The 18,491-nt window shown below is 46.7% G+C and overlaps 1 protein-coding gene across 2 annotated transcripts in view; it reads left to right on the forward strand.

Moving 5' to 3' along the window:
• The first annotated feature begins 723 nt into the window (after window positions 1-723).
• Window positions 724-18,491, forward strand: part of LOC121567796 (guanylate cyclase soluble subunit alpha-2) — a 45,157-nt gene continuing 27,389 nt past the window's right edge. The window contains exons 1-4 of one of the 2 annotated variants that reach the window (XM_045212794.1): window positions 724-1,512; window positions 7,487-7,548; window positions 9,959-10,071; window positions 13,953-14,800. In XM_045212794.1, coding sequence (XP_045068729.1) covers window positions 1,276-1,512; window positions 7,487-7,548; window positions 9,959-10,071; window positions 13,953-14,800 — 1,260 coding nt within the window. In that variant the 5' untranslated portion in view covers window positions 724-1,275. The remainder of the gene's footprint in view (window positions 1,513-7,486; window positions 7,549-9,958; window positions 10,072-13,952; window positions 14,801-18,491) is intronic. The other variant, XM_045212795.1, reaches the window with a different exon arrangement.

Genomic DNA, 18,491 nt, shown 5'->3' on the forward strand with positions numbered 1-18,491 from the left:
GTGTTTTCTTCAGTTTGTGTGTCTCGGGCCTCAGGCTGGGGGGATAGTCTGGCACATGGGCAGAGAAGAGGTCAAGGTCACCGAAGCGATTAGTGTTCGACATGAATTCCGCCCTGTCACCCGCTGCGGCTCGGCAATTTTAATTACGCTAATACCGTCAGTTACCGTTATCATGTGTTTATTATGGGGACAGAGAGTCAGATCTTATAGGAGAGGAGGCTGTGTGAACCAAACACACCCGTTGATTTTAGTGGTGTACTATTGTTGACATATACCATAGTCTAGTCTACTAGAACCAAGTCTACCTTAAATTATTGTTTTATCACAATGACCTTGAGTAAAGTAAGAAGTAAATTATTTACAACGGTCAGTATTCAGTTGATTATGGCAAATTGGTCTAGGATACAAACACACTGAATGTGTTCTGCTGGTATATTTTGTGTTTCATGAAAAACAAGAAAAAGGATCAAATCACATGCAACCGCTAGACCTATTTGATTTGTAGGTTATGGTCTTGGTTTCTCCTGCAGTTGCTTGTAGTTTTGACTCTAGTGTCTCCTCCGTCTGTATCTGCGCCATACAGCAGCCTAGCCCTAAACTAAAGTCTGTCTCTCACAGGGATGGTAAGCGGGGGGGGTTTAGTCTGATATGATATCTGATTGGCTGTGGCGGATGGAGGTAGAATAGTGATGCTGAAGAGCTCGAGCGGAGTGGACAGATAGAACTCCACCAGGCAGCGGCTCGAGCTGATGTTTGACTGCAAGCTGACTCCGCGAGCATCTCTCCGTATCTCCCGATCCTCCTCGGGCCCGCACCTGGACACACCGTTTCCCGCCCTCTAGAGAGGAGAGGAATACAGCCAACTGCAGGGATGAGAGGATGAAGGAATGAAAGCATGAATAGTCCACTCAGAGAGAGAGTCAGAAAACAGTGAAGCCGCAGAGGATGTGATAGTGGAGAGGTGCGCAGCAGGCAAAATACTTCCAACTCGTATTTCAAAGGGAAAACCAAAAGGACAACCGTTAAAACCATTAGACATGAGATTCAGCTGGTGAATATAGTCCCTCTCTCTGGCCATCGCGAGAGCATCTTGGTTTGGGGAATACATTTTTTATCTAAATGCTCGTGTGCGGTTAGTGTAGCTCTCGCTCTTGACCGGCGCGCGCGCCTCCCCATCATTACCACGCGAGTGAATCTGATGAGTCCCCGTGGCCGTGTGTTGTTTCGCCGCCGCACGCGTACGCGCCTGGACTTTTCGCGCTTAGCAGCAGCAGCATGTCCTCGCGCAAGATCTCTTCGGAGTCGTTCAGCTCGATGGGATCGGAGTGCCTGGAGAGCCCCGGAGATGATGGCGATTCCTGCCCCTTTTCACGCATCTGGAACGGCAAGAGCCCCGTGGAGAAGCTCGGGTGCCCGTTCGAGGACGCACCGGGACCCAAACGGGCGAACAGACGGAAGCGCGTGAACCTGGACTCGCTCGGGGAGAGTTTGAGGAGATTAACGTCGCCCACGGTAGGATACAGTAACAAAAACCCCAGATAGAGAGATTCTCTCCGGTATTTCTCTCTCCCCTCTGCATGCATCACCTGAGTGGTTACAAAAGGACCAGCACCCTAGAGATGACTGTTAGAATACCAATTGAGAGCGAGAGAGAGAGAGAAGATTGGGTAGTAGATTAGGCCTATTCTATATCACTCCTTGCTGGGCGATGAGGTTATTCTGGGTGAGTTTTGGTGAGACTATCTGTTTACCTAGTGTAGTGTAGATGGTTCCCTTTCACCTCCTCTCCTCCACCTGCACTGATGTGAAAGAAGTGGACAGGTGAAATAAAATAGCTGGCCTCCACCTTACAGCATCATTAACCTGTGTTTTCAGAACAGTGTAGGTTAAGGAATAGAAACTAGGACATAAGCTAGATATTAGAGATGCATTTGATGATGATGATTATGATTATGATGATAAAGATACCCTGGTCTTTATACAAGGCTGTTTTCAATTTCCTTGGTCTAAGGGAAGTGTTTAGCTTGCGACTCCCTGGCCAAAAGCAGAGACGCCTCCCACACCCTGGCCAAAAGCAGAGACGCCACCCACACCCTGGCCAAAAGCAGAGACGCCTCCCACTCCCTGACCAAAAGCAGAGACGCCTCCCACTCCCTGACCAAAAGCAGAGACGCCTCCCACTCCCTGACCAAAACTAAAAAGTAACAGAACAGAGCATGTACTTGGTGTTCACTTCAAATCAAATCAAACAGGTGCAGACATTACAGTGAAATGCTTACTTACAGCCCTTAACCAACAGTGCATTTATTTCTAATAAAAAAGTAGAACGGTCCTGATACTGTCAACCAGGCCAGCCACAGTGACCCTGACCACAGGACACACACACACACACACACAACACCCTGTCGCCACACATTGCACACACATAAACATAAACACAAACATAAACATATCCAGGGAGGTGGTAGTTAGTGGAGAGACCCATAACTGTTCTACAGTAGTGTAGTTCATGAACTTCAAAGGCTGTGTGTGTACTGTGGGACATGTAGCTGTGCCATAGTTTGCACTACATTCCCTAATTAAAGCAGTACACAGACACACTCACATACAAACATACTGCCTTAGAGGAGAGAGAAAGAGGAGGAGAGAGGAGAACTGCTTGAGGAGAGAGAAAGAGGAGAGAGGAGAACTGCTTGAGGAGAGACAAAGAGGAGAGAGGAGAACTGCTTGAGGAGAGAGAAAGAGGAGGAGAGAGGAGAACTGCTTGAAGAGAGAGAAAGAGGAGAGAGGAGAACTGCTTGCGGAGAGAGAAAGAGGAGGAGAGAGGAGAACTGCTTGAGGAGAGAGAAAGAGGAGGAGAGAGGAGAACTGCTTGAGGAGAGAGAAAGAGGAGGGGAGAGGAGAACTGCTTGAGGAGAGAGAAAGAGGAGGAGAGAGAACTGCTTGAGGAGAGAGAAAGAGGAGAACTGCTTGAGGAGAGAGAAAGAGGAGAGAGGAGAACTGCTTGAGGAGAGACAAAGAGGAGAGAGGAGAACTGCTTGAGGAGAGAGAAAGAGGAGGAGAGAGGAGAACTGCTTGAGGAGAGAGAAAGAGGAGAGAGGAGAACTGCTTGCGGAGAGAGAAAGAGGAGAGAGGAGAACTGCTTGAGGAGAGAGAAAGAGGAGAGAGGAGAACTGCTTGAGGAGAGAGAAAGAGGAGAGAGGAGAACTGCTTGAGAGAGAAAGAGGAGGAGAGAGGAGAACTGCTTGAGGAGAGAAAGAGGAGGAGAGTGGAGAACTGCTTGAGGAGAGAGAAAGATGAGGAGAGAGGAGAACTGCTTGAGGAGAAAGAAAGAGGAGAGAGGAGAACTGCTTGAGGAGAGAGGATGAGGAGAGAGGAGAACTGCTTGAGGAGAGAGAAAGAGGAGGAGAGAGGAGAACTGCTTGAGGAGAGAGAAAGAGGAGAGAGGAGAACTGCTTGAGGAGAGAGAAAGAGGAGAGAGGAGAACTGCTTGAGGAGAGAGAAAGAGGAGAGAGGAGAACTGCTTGAGGAGAGAGAAAGAGGAGGAGAGAGGAGAACTGCTTGAGGAGAGAAAGAGGAGGAGAGTGGAGAACTGCTTGAGGAGAGAGAAAGAGGAGGAGAGAGGAGAACTGCTTGAGGAGAGAGAAAGAGGAGAGAGGAGAACTGCTTGAGGAGAGGAAGAGGAGAGAGAGGAGAACTGCTTGAGGAGAGAGAAAGAGGAGAGAGGAGAACTGCTTGAGGAGAGAGAAAGAGGAGAGAGAGGAGAACTGCTTGAGGAGAGAGAAAGAGGAGAGAGAGGAGAACTGCTTGAGAGAGGAAAGGAGGGCAGAGGAAGGATACAGATGATGGAGGGATGGGAGAGAGGAAAGAAGAGAGAGAGATGCAGAAAGAGTAAAAATAAATGCACTAATTAATTGACTCATTTGTTCATTTTGTGTGTGTGTATGTGTGTGTTTGTATGGATCAGCCAGCTGATCCACTGTGTGTTAACAAGCCAACCCACCTTTCATAGCTTATGTGTGTGTGTGTTTGTATGGATTCATGTACAAGTCTTTGTGATGTGAACATTTGCTTGTCTGTGTCAGTGAAATTTGATAAAAGATGTGTGCTTGTCAGTGTGTTTACTGGTTTGCTGATGGTAATGTGTGGAGAGAGTGAGTGTGTGTGTCGATGATGTACATGCATGTTCTGTGAATGAATGGCTAAGACAAGGACACTCTCATAGGACACACACACACTATGCCTGTATGTATAACGTTAGATGAGCCAGATCCTGATCCCCTGTACACCAGGCCGTAGGGTGACCCCAGACTGACACAGTGTTCTTTTAGCGTTGCTGCAGGATTCTATTAATGTTCATCATATTTAAACCTCTCTCTCACACACACAAACACACGCACATGTACGCGGGCACACGCACACACACTGTCTCAGTCAGAGCCCACTGCAGAGGAATTTAAGATGTAAAACTGGATTTTGAATATTTAGAGCTTTCTGTATTTTTGTTGTTGTTGTCATTGTTGATAGGAAATGATTGTTTTTTGTCTATATAAGGTCCCACAGTTGACAGTGCATGTCAGAGCAAAAACCAAGCCATGAGGTCGAAGGAAATATCCATAGAGCTCCGAGACAGGATTGTGTCGAGGCACAGTTCTGGGGAAGGGAACCAAAATATTTCTGCAGCATTGAAGGTCCCCAAGAACACAGTGGCCTCATTCTTAAATGGAAGAAGTTTGGAATCACCAAGACTCTTCCTAGAGCTGGCCACCTTGCCAAACTGAGCAATTGGGGGAGAAGGGCCTTTGTCAGGGAGGTGACCGATAATACGCCATTTAGCAGACGCTTTTATCCAAAGCGACTTACAGTCATGCGTGCATACATTTTTTGTGTATGGGTGGTCCTGGGGATCGAACCCACTACCCTGGCGTTACAAGCGCCGTGCTCTACCAGTTGAGCTACAGAGAACCACAAGAACCAAGAACCCGATGGTTCACTTTCCAACAGGACAACGACCCTAAGAACACAGCCAAGACAACGCAGGAGTGGCTTCTGAACCAGTCTCTGAATGTCCTTGAGTGGCCCAGCCAGAGCCCGGACTTTAATCCATTCTAACATATCTGGAGAGAACTGAAAATAGTTGTGCAGCGACGCTCCCCATCCAACCTGACAGAGCTTGAGAGGATCTGCAGAGAAGAATGGGAGAAACTCCCCAAATACAGGTGTGCCAAGCTTGTAGCGTCATATCCAAGAAGACTTGAGGCTGTTGTCGCTGCCAAAGGTACTTCAACAAAGTACTGAGTAAAGGGTCTGAATACTTATGTAAATGTAATATATACACTACCGGTCAAAAGTTTGGACACACCTACTCATTCAAGGGTTTTTCTTTATTTTTACTATTTTCTACATTGTAGAATAATAGTGAAGACATCAAAACTATGAAATAACGCATATGGAATCATGTAGTAACCAAAAAAAGTGTTAAACAAATCAAAATACATTTTATATTTGAGATTCTTCAAATAGCCACCCTTTGCCTTGATGACAGCTTTGCACACTCTTGGCATTCTCTCAACCAGCTTCATGAGGTAGTCACCGGAATGCATTTCAATTAACAGGTGTGCCTTCTTAAACGTTAATTTGTGGAATTTATTTCCTTTTTAATGTGTTTGAGCCAATCAGTTGTGTTGTGACAAGGTAGGGGGTATACAGAAGATAGCCCTATTTGGTAAAAGACCAAGTCTGTATTATGGCAAGAACAGCTCTAATAAGCAAAGAGAAACGACAGTCCATCATTGCTTTAAGACATGAAAGTCAGTCAATCCGGAAAAATTCAAGAAAGTTTCTTCAAGTGCAGTCGCAAAAACCATCAAGCCCTATGATGAAACTGGCTCTCATGAGGACCACCTCAGGAATGGAAGACCCAGTTACCTCTGCTGCAGAGGATAAGTTCATTAGAGTTACCAGCCTCAGAAATTGCAGCCCAAATAAATGCTTCACAGAGTTCAAGTAAGAGACACATCTCAACAGGGGCGGCAGGTAGCTTAGTGGTTAAGAGCGTTGTGCCAGTAACCGAAAGGTCGCTGGTTCTAATCCCCGAGCCAACTAGGTGAAAAATCTGTCGATGTGCCCTTGAGCAAGGCACTTAACTCTAATTGCTCCTGTAAGTCGCTCTGGATAAGAGTGTTTGCTAAATGACGTAAATGTAACATCAACTGTTCAGAGGAGACTGTGTGAATCAGGCCTTCATGGTCGAATTGCTGCAAAGAAATCACTACTAAAGGATACCAACAAGAAGAAGAGACTTGCTTGGGCCAAGAAACACGAGCATTAGACCGGTGGAAATGTGTCCTTTGGTCTGGAGTCCAAATTGGATATTTTTGGTTCCAACCGACCATGTCTTTGTGAGACACGGTGTGTGTGAACGGATGATCTCTGCATGTGTATTTCCCACCGTAAAGCATGGAGGAGGAGGTGTTATGGTGTAGGGGTGCTTTGCTGGTGACACTGTCTGTGATTTATTTAGAATTCAAGGCACACTTAACCAGCATGGCTATCACTGCATTCTGCAGCGATACGCCATCCCATCTGGTTTGGGCTTAGTGGGACTATAATTTGTTTTTCAACAGGACAATGACCCAACACACCTCCAGGCTGTGTAAGGGCTATTTTACCAAGAAGGAGAGTGATGGAGTGCTGCATCAGATGACCTGGCCTCCACAATCCCCCGACCTCAACCAAATTGAGATGGTTTGGGATGAGTCAGACCGCAGAGTGAAGTAAAAGCATCCAACAAGTGCTCAGCATATGTGGGAACTCCTTCAAGACTGTTGGAAAAGCATTCCAGGTGAAGCTGGTTGAGAGAATGCCAAGAGTGTGCAAAGCTGTCATCAAGGCAAAGGGTGGCTATTTACTCAAATATATAAAATATATTTTGATTTGTTTAACACTTTTTTGGTTACTACATGATTCCATATGTGTTATTTCATAGTTCTGATGTCTTCACTATTATTCTACAATGTAGGAAATAGTAAAAATAAAGAAAAACCCTTGAATGAGTGGGTGTTCTAAAACTTTTGACCGGTAGCGTATATTATTTTAATCCAGTCAGATAAACACTCCAAGCAGCCTACCCGACCGCTCGGAGGCGTCCGCATGGTCCTAAAGCACACAGTTTTCTCGTTTTGTATCACATTCCAATGATAAAACGGGGGGGACAAAAATGCAATTTCAGACCAGGAAAACAGTGTTCTTATATTTGTCCTATCCCACACATGTACTAGGGTGTATTAATATGCATGTGTGAATTGGAAATGTGTTTTTGCATATCCAAACTCTCCCTGAGACACCCTCGGACCCTGGAGCAATTAGGGTAAGTGCCTTGCTCAAGGGCACATAGACAGACTTTTCACCTTGTCTCCTCGGGGATTCGAACCAGCGACCTTTAGGTTTCTGGCCCAGTAACATTTGTTTTTCCATCTTCTTTCAGACACAGATGGTTCAACAGTCTTTACAGAGAACCTTAGAGTTCTACAGACAGAAAGAGATCAGGTAAGGACTGCTGTGTTGCGTGCGTGTGTATGTGTGTGTGTGTATGTGTGTGTGTGTGTGTATGCATGTGTCTGCGCCCTTGAGAATGGTGTAGTAGAGGTACATATAGGTCTTTGGTAAGAGTGAATAAGGAGACTGTGAGTAATGGTTTCTAGTAACATACTGAGGTCACATAAGAGCAAGGCCACTCTCCTTTACAGTTGAAGTCAGAAGTTTACATGCACCTTAGCCAAATACATTTAAACTCAGTTTTTCACAATTCCTGACATTTAATCCTAGTAAAAATTCACTGTCATAGGTCAGTTAGGATCACCACTTTATTTTAAGAATGTGAAATGTCAGAATAATAGTAGAGAGAATGATTTATTTCAGCTTTTATTTATTTCATCACATTCCCAGTGGGTCAGAAGTTTACATAGACTCAATTAGTGTTTGGTAGCATTGCCTTTAAATTGTTTAACTTGGGTCAAACGTTTCGGGTAGCCTTCCACAAGCTTCCCACAATAAGTTGGGTGAATTTTGGCCCATTCCTCCTGACAGAGCTGGTGCAACTGAGTCAGGTTTGTAGGCCTCCTTGCTCGCACACGCTTTTTCAGTTCTGCCCACAAATGTTCTATAGGATTGAGGTCAGGGCTTTGTGATGGCCACTCCAATACCTTGACTTTGTTGTCCTTAAGCCATTTTGCCACAACTTTGGAAGTATGCATTGTCCATTTGGAAGACCCAATTGCGACCAAGCTTTAACTTCCTGACTGATGTCTTGAGATGTTGCTTCAATATATCCACATCATTTTCCTTCCTCATGATGCCATCTATTTTGTGAATTGCACCAGTCCCTCCTGCAGCAAAGCACCCCCACAGCATGATGTTGCCACCCCCGTGCATCACGGTTTGGATGGTGTTCTTTGGCTTGCAAGCATCCCTCTTTTTCCTCCAAACATAACGATGATCATTATGGCCAAACAGTTCTATTTTTGTTTCATCAGACCAGAGGACATTTCTCCAAAAAGTACAATCTTTGTCCCCATGTGCAGTTGCAAACCGTAGTCTGGCTTTTCTATGGTGGTTTTGGAGCAGTGGCTTCTTGCTTGCTGAGCGGCCTTTCAGGTTATGTCGATATAGGACTCGTTTTACTGTGGATATAGATACTTTTGTACCTGTTTCCTCCAGCATCTTCACAAGGTCCTTTGCTGTTGTTCTGGGATTGATTCGCACCAAAGTACGTTCATCTCTAGGAGACAGAACGCGTCTCCATCCTGAGTGGTATGACGGCTGTGTGGTCCCATGGTGTTTATACTTGCGTACTATTGTTTGTACAGATGAACGCGTTACCTTCAGGCATTTGGAAATTGCTCCCAAGTATGAACCAGACTTGTGGAGGTCTACAATTTTTTTTCTGAGATCTTGGCTGATTTCTTTAGATTTTCCCATGATGTCAAGCAAAGAGGCACTGAGTTTGAAGGTAGGCCTTGAAATACATCCACAGGTACACCTCCAATTGACTCAAATGATGTCAATTAGCCTATCAGAAGCTTCTAAAGCCATGACATCATTTTCTGGAATTTTCCAAGCTGTTTAAAGGCACAGTCAACTTAGTGTATGTAAACTTCTGACCCACTGGAATTGTGATACAGTGAATTATAAGTGAAATAATCTGTCTGTAAAAAATTGTTGGGAAAATTACTTGTGTCATGCACAAAGTAGATGTCCTAACCGACTTGCCAAAACTATAGTTTGTTAACAAGACATTTGTGGAGTGGTTGAAAAACGAGTTTTAATGACTCCAACTTAAGTGTATGTAAACTTCTGACTTCAACTGTAACTGTTATAAATGAGAAAACCATGTAACTAATTCATCCGTTACATAACGTGTGTTTGTATTTTGTGTGAACATTGCTCTAGTTAAGTATTACTGTCTGTTGTGTGTTGGTGTGAGTTTCTGTTCAATGCTCTGTGTTTGTGTGTGTGTGGGTGTGCGTTGGTGTGTGTGTGGACGTGCTTAACTATAGAATAGTCAAATAAAATGTTTGACCAACTGGGGACATTTTGTTGGTCCCCACAAGGTCAAATGCTATTTTACGGTTAGAATTAGGTTAGGGTTAGGAGGGATAGTTTTAGGGTTAGGAGCTAGGGTTAGGTTTAGGGTTAGGTTTAAGGTTAGGGTAAGGGTTAGGGTTAGGTTTAGAGTTAGGGGTTAGGGAAAATAAGATTTTGAATGGGACTAAATTGTGTGTCCCCACAAGGTTAGTTATACAAGACTGTGTGTATGTGTGTTTAGGTGCTCTCCAGCCTGTTACATCATCTCTCTGTCTCCATTCCGTGTGTGTGTGTGTGTGTGTGTGTGTGTGTGTGTGTGTGTGTGTGTGTGTGTGTTTGTGTGTGTGTGCGTGTGCGTGTGCGTGCGTCAAAGGTGCAGAGAGGATGGGAAGGAGGAAAAGACAATGTGTCCCTTTGTGGATAATTCTGGTTCTGGAGAAGAGGCGGACATCTCAGGAATACTACAGTACATGGCTACTCTACAGGGTCAGTATCACTCTACCGTGTGTGTGAGTAAGTGTGTGTGTGTAAGTGTGTGTGAGTAAGTGTGTGTGTGTAAGTGTGTGTGTGTAAGTGTGTGTGAGTAAGTGTGTGTGAGTAAGTGTGTGTGTGTAAGTGTGTGTGAGTAAGTGTGTGTGAGTAAGTGTGTGTGTGTAAGTGTGTGTGTGTAAGTGTGTGTGAGTAAGTGTGTGTGTGTAAGTGTGTGTGAGTAAGTGTGTGTGTGTGTAAGTGTGTGTGAGTAAGTGTGTGTGTGTGTAAGTGTGTGTGAGTAAGTGTGTGTGCGTGCTTTGAAATACTTTATATGCTCTCTGCTTAGTCTCTGTGTCACATTTAAAGGAGTTTGATTAATGCTGTCTGCTAACTATGCTTTTTGATGTATTGGTGTCTTGAATAACGGTTTGATTTATGTCCAAAAGTGTGTGTGTTTGTGGAATGGGTGTGTGATTTATAGTGCTTACTTGCTGCTTACACTAGAATGATTCTTCAGCTGTACTTTGCAACTAAAAGCAACCTCTCCACACGCATGCACACTAGCTCCTCTGGAACCCTGCAGCAACCTTCTAATGAGGGGAGACATCTCGGTGGAGCTCTGACAAACACACACTTCTTCACCTCTTTCTGCTGTTCTCTTTCTCTCCTCCTTCCTCTCCCTTTCCTGGCTCTCCTACCTCTCATCCTCCTTTCTCCCTCCCTCCCAACCCTCCCTCCCTCCCTCCTCTCCCCTAATCGCTCTTTCTCCTCCTGCCTCCATTCTTCTGTCTTGTGCTGCGGTACTGATGGTCATTAGGTTACAGCACAACCTGTTTCTCAGTGTTCTACTTCTCTGTCTCTCTATGTCCCTCTCTCCATCTCTCTCTACCTTCCTCCGTCCAGCTCTCTCTACCGCTCTCCTTCTACCCCCCTCCCTCCAGCTCTCTCTACCTCACTCTCCCTACCTTCCTCCCTCCATCTCTCTCTACCTCCCTCCCTCCACCTCTCTCTACCTCCCTCCATCTCTCTACCTCCCTCCCTCCCTCCACCTTCCTCTACCTCCCTCCCTCCACCTCTCTCTACCTCCCTCCATCTCTCTCTACCTACCTACCTCCCTCCCTCCCTCCCTCCCTCCCTCCCTCCCTCCCTACATTTATCTCTACCTCCCTACATTTCCCTCTACCACCCTCCCTCCATCTCTCTCTCTCTCTCTCTCTCTCTCTCTACCTCCCTCCCTCCACCTCTCTCTACCTCCCTCCCTCCATCTCTCTCTCTATACCTCCCTCCCTCCATCTCTCTCTACTTCCCTCCCTCCCTTCATCTCTCCCTCCCTCCCTCTGCCTTCCCCTCCCTCCCCCTCCCTCCCTGCCTCCCTTCCTCCCTCCCACCATCTCTCTCTACCTTCCTCCCTCCATCTCTCTCTACCACCCTCCCTTCATCTCTCTCTACTTCCCTCCCTCCCTTCATCTCTCCCTCCCTCCCTCCCTCCCTCCCTCCCTCCCTCCCTCCCTCCCTCCCTCCCTCCCTCCCTCCCTCCCTCCCTTCCTCCCTCCCACCAACTCTCTCTCTACCTTCCTCCCTCCATCTCCCTCTACCACCCTCCCTCCCTCCCTCCCTCCCTCCCGCCATCTCTCTCTCTCTCTCTCTCTCTCTCTCTCTCTCTCTCTCTCTCTCTCTCTCTCTCTCTCTCTCTCTCTCTCTCTCTCTACCTCCCTCCCTCCACCTCTCTCTACCTCCCTCCCTCCATCTCTCTCTACCTCCCTCCCTCCCTCCATCTCTCTCTATCTCCCTCCCTCCACCTCTCTCCACCTCCCGCCCTCCATCTCTCTCTCTATACCTCCCTCCCTCCCTCCATCTCTCTCTACTTCCCTCCCTCCCTCCCTCTGCCTTCCCCTCCCTCCCTCCCTCCCTCCCTCCCTCCCTCCCTCCCTCCCTCCCTCCCTCCCTCCCTCCATCTTTCTCTCTCCACTTCCCTCCCTCCATATCTCTCTACCTTCCTCCCTCCATCTCCCTCTACCACCCTCCCTCCAGCTCTCTCTCTACCTCCCTCCCTCCACCTCTCTCTACCCCCTCCTCCATCTCTCTCTCTATACCTCCCTCCCTCCACCCCTCCCTCCATCTCTCTCTACCTCCATCTCTACCTCCCTCCTCTACCTCCCTCCCTCCCTCCCTCCCTCCCTCCCTCCATCTCTCACTCCCTCCCTCCATCTCTCTCTACCTCCCTCCCTCTACCTCCCTCCTCCATCTCTCTCTACCTCCCTCCCTCCATCTCCCTCTACCTCCCTCCCTCTACCTTCCTCTCTCTATCTCCCTCTACCTCCTTCCCTCCCTCCATCTCCCTCTACCTTCCTCTCTCCATCTCCTTCTACCTTCCTCTCTAACTCCCTCCTCCATCTGTCTACCTCCCTCCCTACATCTCTCTCTACCTCCCTCCCTCTACCTTCCTCTCTCTATCTCCCTCTACCTCCCTCCCTCTACCTTCCTCTCTATATCTCTCTACCTCCCTCCCTCCATCTCTCTACCTCCCTTCTCTCTACCTTCCTCTCTCTATCTCCCTCTACCTCCCTCCCTCCATCTCTCTCTACCTCCCTCCCTCTACCTTCCTCTCTCTATCTCCCTCTACCTCCCTCCCTCCCTCCATCTCCCTCTACCTTCCTCTCTCCATCTCCTTCTACCGTCCTCTCTAACTCCCTCCTCCCTCCCTACAGCTCTCTCTACCTCCCTCCCTCCATCTCTCTCTACCTCCCTCTCTCCATCTCTCTCTACGTCCCTCCCTCCAGCTCTCTCTACCTCGCTCTCTCCATCTCTGTCTCAGCCGTGACATGCCTGTAAATGTCAGCATGCTCCTCACCATACCCTCATTACCTAACCCACCTCTGTGTGTGTGTGTGGTTTGTAGGTTTTGTGTATTGTCCAGCCTGTTGTGGTCTCTCTGTTTGTTATGCATCAGGGTTGACTGATCAGTCAGACAAACAGCAGCTGTCTGTGTGTGTGTGTGCTCTAAAGCTGACTCCAGATCAGTGTTCTGCTCTGCTTGTCCTTCACAGTAAATAACTCCCTACAGCCCAGCCATGGCACTCCAGCTGTGTTTGTTTATTTTTATGTTGTGGTTGAGTTGTCCTTACGTTGTCCTGATGTTGTAGTTGTGTTGTCCTTACGTTGTCCTGATGTTGTAGTTGTGTTGTCCTTACATTGTCCTGATGTTGTAGTTGTGTTGTCCTTACGTTGTCCTGATGTTGTAGTTGTGTTGTCTTTACGTTGTCCTGATGTTGTAGTTGTGTTGTCCTTACGTTGTCCTGATGTTGTAGTTGTGTTGTCCTTACGTTGTCCTGATGTTGTAGTTGTGTTGTCCTTACGTTGTCCTGATGTTGTAGTTGTGTTGTCCTTACGTTGTCCTGATGTTGTAGTTGTGTTGTCCTTACATTGTCCTGATGTTGTAGTTGTGTTGTCCTTACGTTGTCCTGATGTTGTAGTTGTGTTGTCTTTACGTTGTCCTGATGTTGTAGTTGTGTTGTCCTTACGTTGTCCTGATGTTGTAGTTGTGTTGTCCTTACGTTGTCCTGATGTTGTAGTTGTGTTGTCCTTACGTTGTCCTGATGTTGTAGTTGTGTTGTCCTTACGTTTTCCTGATGTTGTAGTTGTGTTGTCCTTACGTTGTCCTGATGTTGTAGTTGAGTTGTCTTTACATTGTCCTGATGTTGTAGTTGTGTTGTCCTTACGTTGTCCTGATGTTGTAGTTGTGTTGTCTTTACGTTGTCCTTACGTTGTCCTGATGTTGTAGTTGTGTTGTCTTTACATTGTCCTGAGGTTGTAGTTGTGTTGTCCTTACGTTGTCCTGAGGTTGTAGTTGTGTTGTCCTTATGTTGTCCTGAGGTTCTGTTTGCGCTGTGTTCTAGGTGTGCAGTTCTGTGAGCTGAGGGAGCGTTTCGGGGAGGAGTTCTTCGGTCTGTGTTTCGAGGAGAACGAGCGGGTTCTAAGAGCGGTGGGAGGGAACCTGCAGGACTTCTTTAACGGCTTTGACGCCATCTTAGAACACATCAGAACCTCGACCGGACGCCGGGCCTCTTCAGAGAGCCCCTCCTTTCAATGCAAAGACCCTCAGGAGGAGGAGAGAGGAGGAGGAGGAAGGGAGAGGGTGGGAGGAAAGCTTCTCCTCCTTCACTGCTTTAACCCCGCCCCTGTCGTGGGATTGGCTATGCCTGGTCTGATCCGAGCTGTCGCACTCCGAATCTTCCACTCCCACGTTGTGGTGAAGGAAGCCCCTCCCCTAGTGCCCTTGTCGCCCAATGAGGACGCAGAACACTCAGGAGGAGACTCCATCTCTACTCCCACCCCCTCCCCTTCCTCGTCTGCCCCCGTCTGCCTCTCCTTCCTCATCAGAGAAACCTCCCCCTCCCCTCTCTACATCCCTCCCTCCTCTGTCACCCTTCCATCAGAGACCTCCAAGCGGACCCTCCTGCCCCTCTCCCTCTCCCCCACTGACCTGCGCATCGGTCCGGCTACATTCTGCAGGGCGTTCCCCTTCCACCTGGTGCTGGGCTCCAGTATGGAGCTGCTGCAGCTAGGGGAAGGTCTGAGAAGGCAGGCACGGATCGAGCCTCACCGGACCCTCTCCTTCAGGGACTGCTTTGAGATCATCTCCCCCAGGATCCAGCCCACCTTCCAGGCCATACTGCTACGCCTGGCCTCCCCCTTCACAATCTGCACCCGGCCAGACTGCTCCCAGTCAGGCACCAAGGAGAAGGTATTTATGTACTGTGTGTGTGTGTTTGTTTGTGTGTGTGTGTGTGTGTGTGTGTGTGTGTGTGCGCGTGTGTGAAAGAGAGATGGTTTAAGTTCATGAGTCTCAGTCTGCGTAGAAAATGAAAGCACAATTATGTTGTGTGTGTGCATGTGTGCATGTGTGTTTGTGTGTTTGTGTGTTTGTGTGTTTGTGTGTTTGTGTGTGTGTGTGTTTGTGTGTTTGTGTGTGTGTGTGTTTGTGTGTTTGTGTGTGTGTTTGTGTGTTTGTGTGTTTGTGTGTTTGTGTGTGTGTGTGTGTTTGTGTGTTTGTGTGTTTGTGTGTTTGTGTGTGTGTGTGTTTGTGTGTGTTTGTGTGTGTGTGTGTTTGTGTGTTTGTGTGTGTGTGTGTTTGTGTGTGTGTGTGTTTGTGTGTGTTTGTGTGTTTGTGTGTGTGTGTGTTTGTGTGTGTGTGTGTGTGTTTGTGTGTTTGTGTGTTTGTGTGTTATTGTGTTATTGTGTTTGTGTGTTTGTGTGTTTGTGTGTTTGTGTGTGGCGCATTAGAAAAAGAGGCTAAAATGATCCTGTTGTATAATAACCTCTGAGCTGATCTGCAGTCTCCTCTGTCAGTAAGCTAACACGCACTCTGCTCTCTCCATCTTCTTATTTCTCACTTCTTTATTTTTCTGTTCCAGTCTTCCTGTCTTTGTCTCCTTTATTAGTTCTGTTCCTCTGGGTTATAGCTTTGAAAGTCTGTGTTGTTTCTTAGTTCTTCTTGGATTTGTCTGTCCTTTTCTACCAGTCTATTTCTGCAGGTTAGTTGTCCTCTGGGGGCCTATCTGTCCCAGCTGAATGCTTTTAACTGACTGTGTTCAGGGAGTCTTTTCAGGCCAGGTTTCTGTCTTCTGTGGACAGTAACACCGTGTTATCCATACATCAGCTAGTGATATAAGTCGGAAATGTAGATCGCAATAAATTGAAAAGATACTTTAAGGTCTGCTACTTTGCAGAACGAACCATCTTTCCAAGCTACTGTTTTCTACCATACGTTGAGTTGAAAGTATCAGGTTTGCATGCAGGGAGCCTAGTAAACTATATTTACCATATCAATTCATGATTGCTGTACGATGCATCTGCACAATATCAGCTAATATTGAGATTACCAACTCAAATGTACACAATTTAGTAGTTGTGTGTGTGTGTGTGTGTTGCTGTTTTGTACAGGGGTTTTTATTGGATAGTTGTGGTGTTGCCGTGGGTTTCAGAGGGAGGCTGTTGACAGACGAGCCAACCAGGGCTTACTGTGGTAATCTGGACAGATGATTATGAAATACACCAGTTTATGTTTACATATGGAAGAGCATTGCCCTGCTGACCTGTTCCACTATTATAGACCTCCCACACAAAACACCATCTAGACACACACACATGGACATACGCACGCACACACACCTCCACACACACACCTCCACACACACCTCCACACACACCTCCACACACACACACACACACATGGACATACGCACGCACACACACCTCCACACACACACCTCCACACACACCTCCACACACACACACACACACACACACACACACACACGCCATGTTATATTCTTCTATCCTTGTGGGAAAATATAATTAATATCCATTCAAAATCCTAACCACTAACACCTTACCCTAATTGTAACCCTAACCCTAAACCTAACCCCTAATGTTAAAATAGCCTTTGTCCTCATGGGGATGTCTTCACTATGGAGAATTTTCCTTGTTTTACTATCCTTGTGGGGACTTCTGGGGATTTTAGGTCCCCACAAGGATAGAAGAACCAACCCACACACACACACACACACACACACACAGACACACACACAGACACACACACAGACACACACAGAGACACACACAGAGACACACAGCATATGTTTTACTATCCTTGAGGTGACCTAAAATTGATTTCCATTCAAAATCCTATTTTCCCTTAACCTTAACCCCTAACCTTCATTCTAACCCTAACCCTAATTCTAACCCTAACCCTAATTCTAACCCTAACCCTAAACCTACTGGAACGAACTGCAAAAATCTCTGAAGCTGGAGACTCTTATCTCCCTCACTAACTTTAATCGTCAGTTGTCAGAGCACCTTACCGATCACTGCACCTGTAGACAGCCCATCTAAAATTAGCCCACCCAACTACCTCATCCCAATATTGTTATTTATTTTGCCCTGGTACCCACAAGAATAGTTAAACACGTTCACACACACACACACACACACACACACACACACACACACACACACACACACACACACACACACACACACACACACACACACACACACACACACAGACACATAAACACACACACACACACACACACAGACACACACACACAGACACACACACACATCACATGCCCTTTATTGTACAGTATCAGGACCTCTCCACAGTCACAACTCAAGCACCACTACATATCTCTATCTCCCTCTCTCCCGCTCACTCCCTCGCTTTTATCTTTCTCTCCTCGCTCCCACTCTGCTTGCGCTCTCTCACAGGGTTCCCCTCTCAGGCAGATATATGAGTGTCACTACATATCCCTTCCTCTTTTTAGCTCTCCTGTACTATCTCTGAGAATATTATATTTGTCCCCTGTTTTAGAGGGCCTTAGTTGGGCCTGGATTTGTCCGTTTTAGCTTGGTTGGGCACCTTTCTCACACATACGCACACACACACACACACTAGGAAAGACACAGTTATTGCAGATGAAATGTGTTTCTGTGCGTCACCCGGGTCTCTCTGTCAGCAGTGGTTGGGTAACCACAGTGATGAGTCAGAAAGCAGTGTGACGTGTAGGGCAGATCAATTCTGACTGAGTTAGCGGAAACACACCTCAGCTTAAATAACACAACCACCTGCCTTTCAACCAGCTCACACAGTCTCACGTCAGAATTAGACATTCATCCATGTTTCTCAAATGTCAAATTTCGAAGTTGTTCCAAACGTGAAATTTCTAAGTGTTTAAGGTTAAGTTTAGGCATTAACTCCAAATGGTTAAGGTAAGGTTTAAGGTTTGGTATAGGCTTAAAACTAAAGATAATATCAAACACGACTTTCTTATCGCTGGATTTGAACTTCCAATCAACCAATCCCGATCCACAACGCCCTAGCAAAACTGAAACCTACTTGAAGGTAACAGCGCTAACAGCGGGTGAACTCGCCCAGTCTTTATCCCAGACAACACGGTGCCACCACGTGTTATTAGACAAAAGGGGGCATGAATTGTTGACATAATTGTAATCCAAACCAAACCCTCAAGTAAGTCATGACGCAGTCACTTACCAAACTCCGTTTTGGACGAGACTGACTTTATGACCAAAACTGACCTATTTACACTTTGTAGTTAATTTTGGCACTACAATTAATGTTTCTTTCGCATTTCGATGACACAGAGGCCGTTTATAACCATATAAGTTGGTTCTAAGGGGCAGTTGACCTTTAATAGTCATAACAGGGACAGTGATGTATGCAACTGTAAGATGCATAGCAGTGGAGAGAGTCAGAGCACCTGGACCAGTGAGGGAGTTAGCCAAGGAGTTACAGAGAAAGTGAATTAAAGCAAGTGTTTGGGGGGTTTTTCAGAGAAGGGGGTTGAGCTGACATTTTCAGCAGAAAGGGCAGAGTGGAGGCGACAGGACATAGTCTGAAGCTGAGTCCATAC

Source organism: Coregonus clupeaformis, unplaced genomic scaffold (genome assembly GCF_020615455.1).
Source record: "Coregonus clupeaformis isolate EN_2021a unplaced genomic scaffold, ASM2061545v1 scaf0052, whole genome shotgun sequence".
In the NCBI taxonomy this organism is placed as follows: Eukaryota; Metazoa; Chordata; class Actinopteri; order Salmoniformes; family Salmonidae; genus Coregonus; species Coregonus clupeaformis.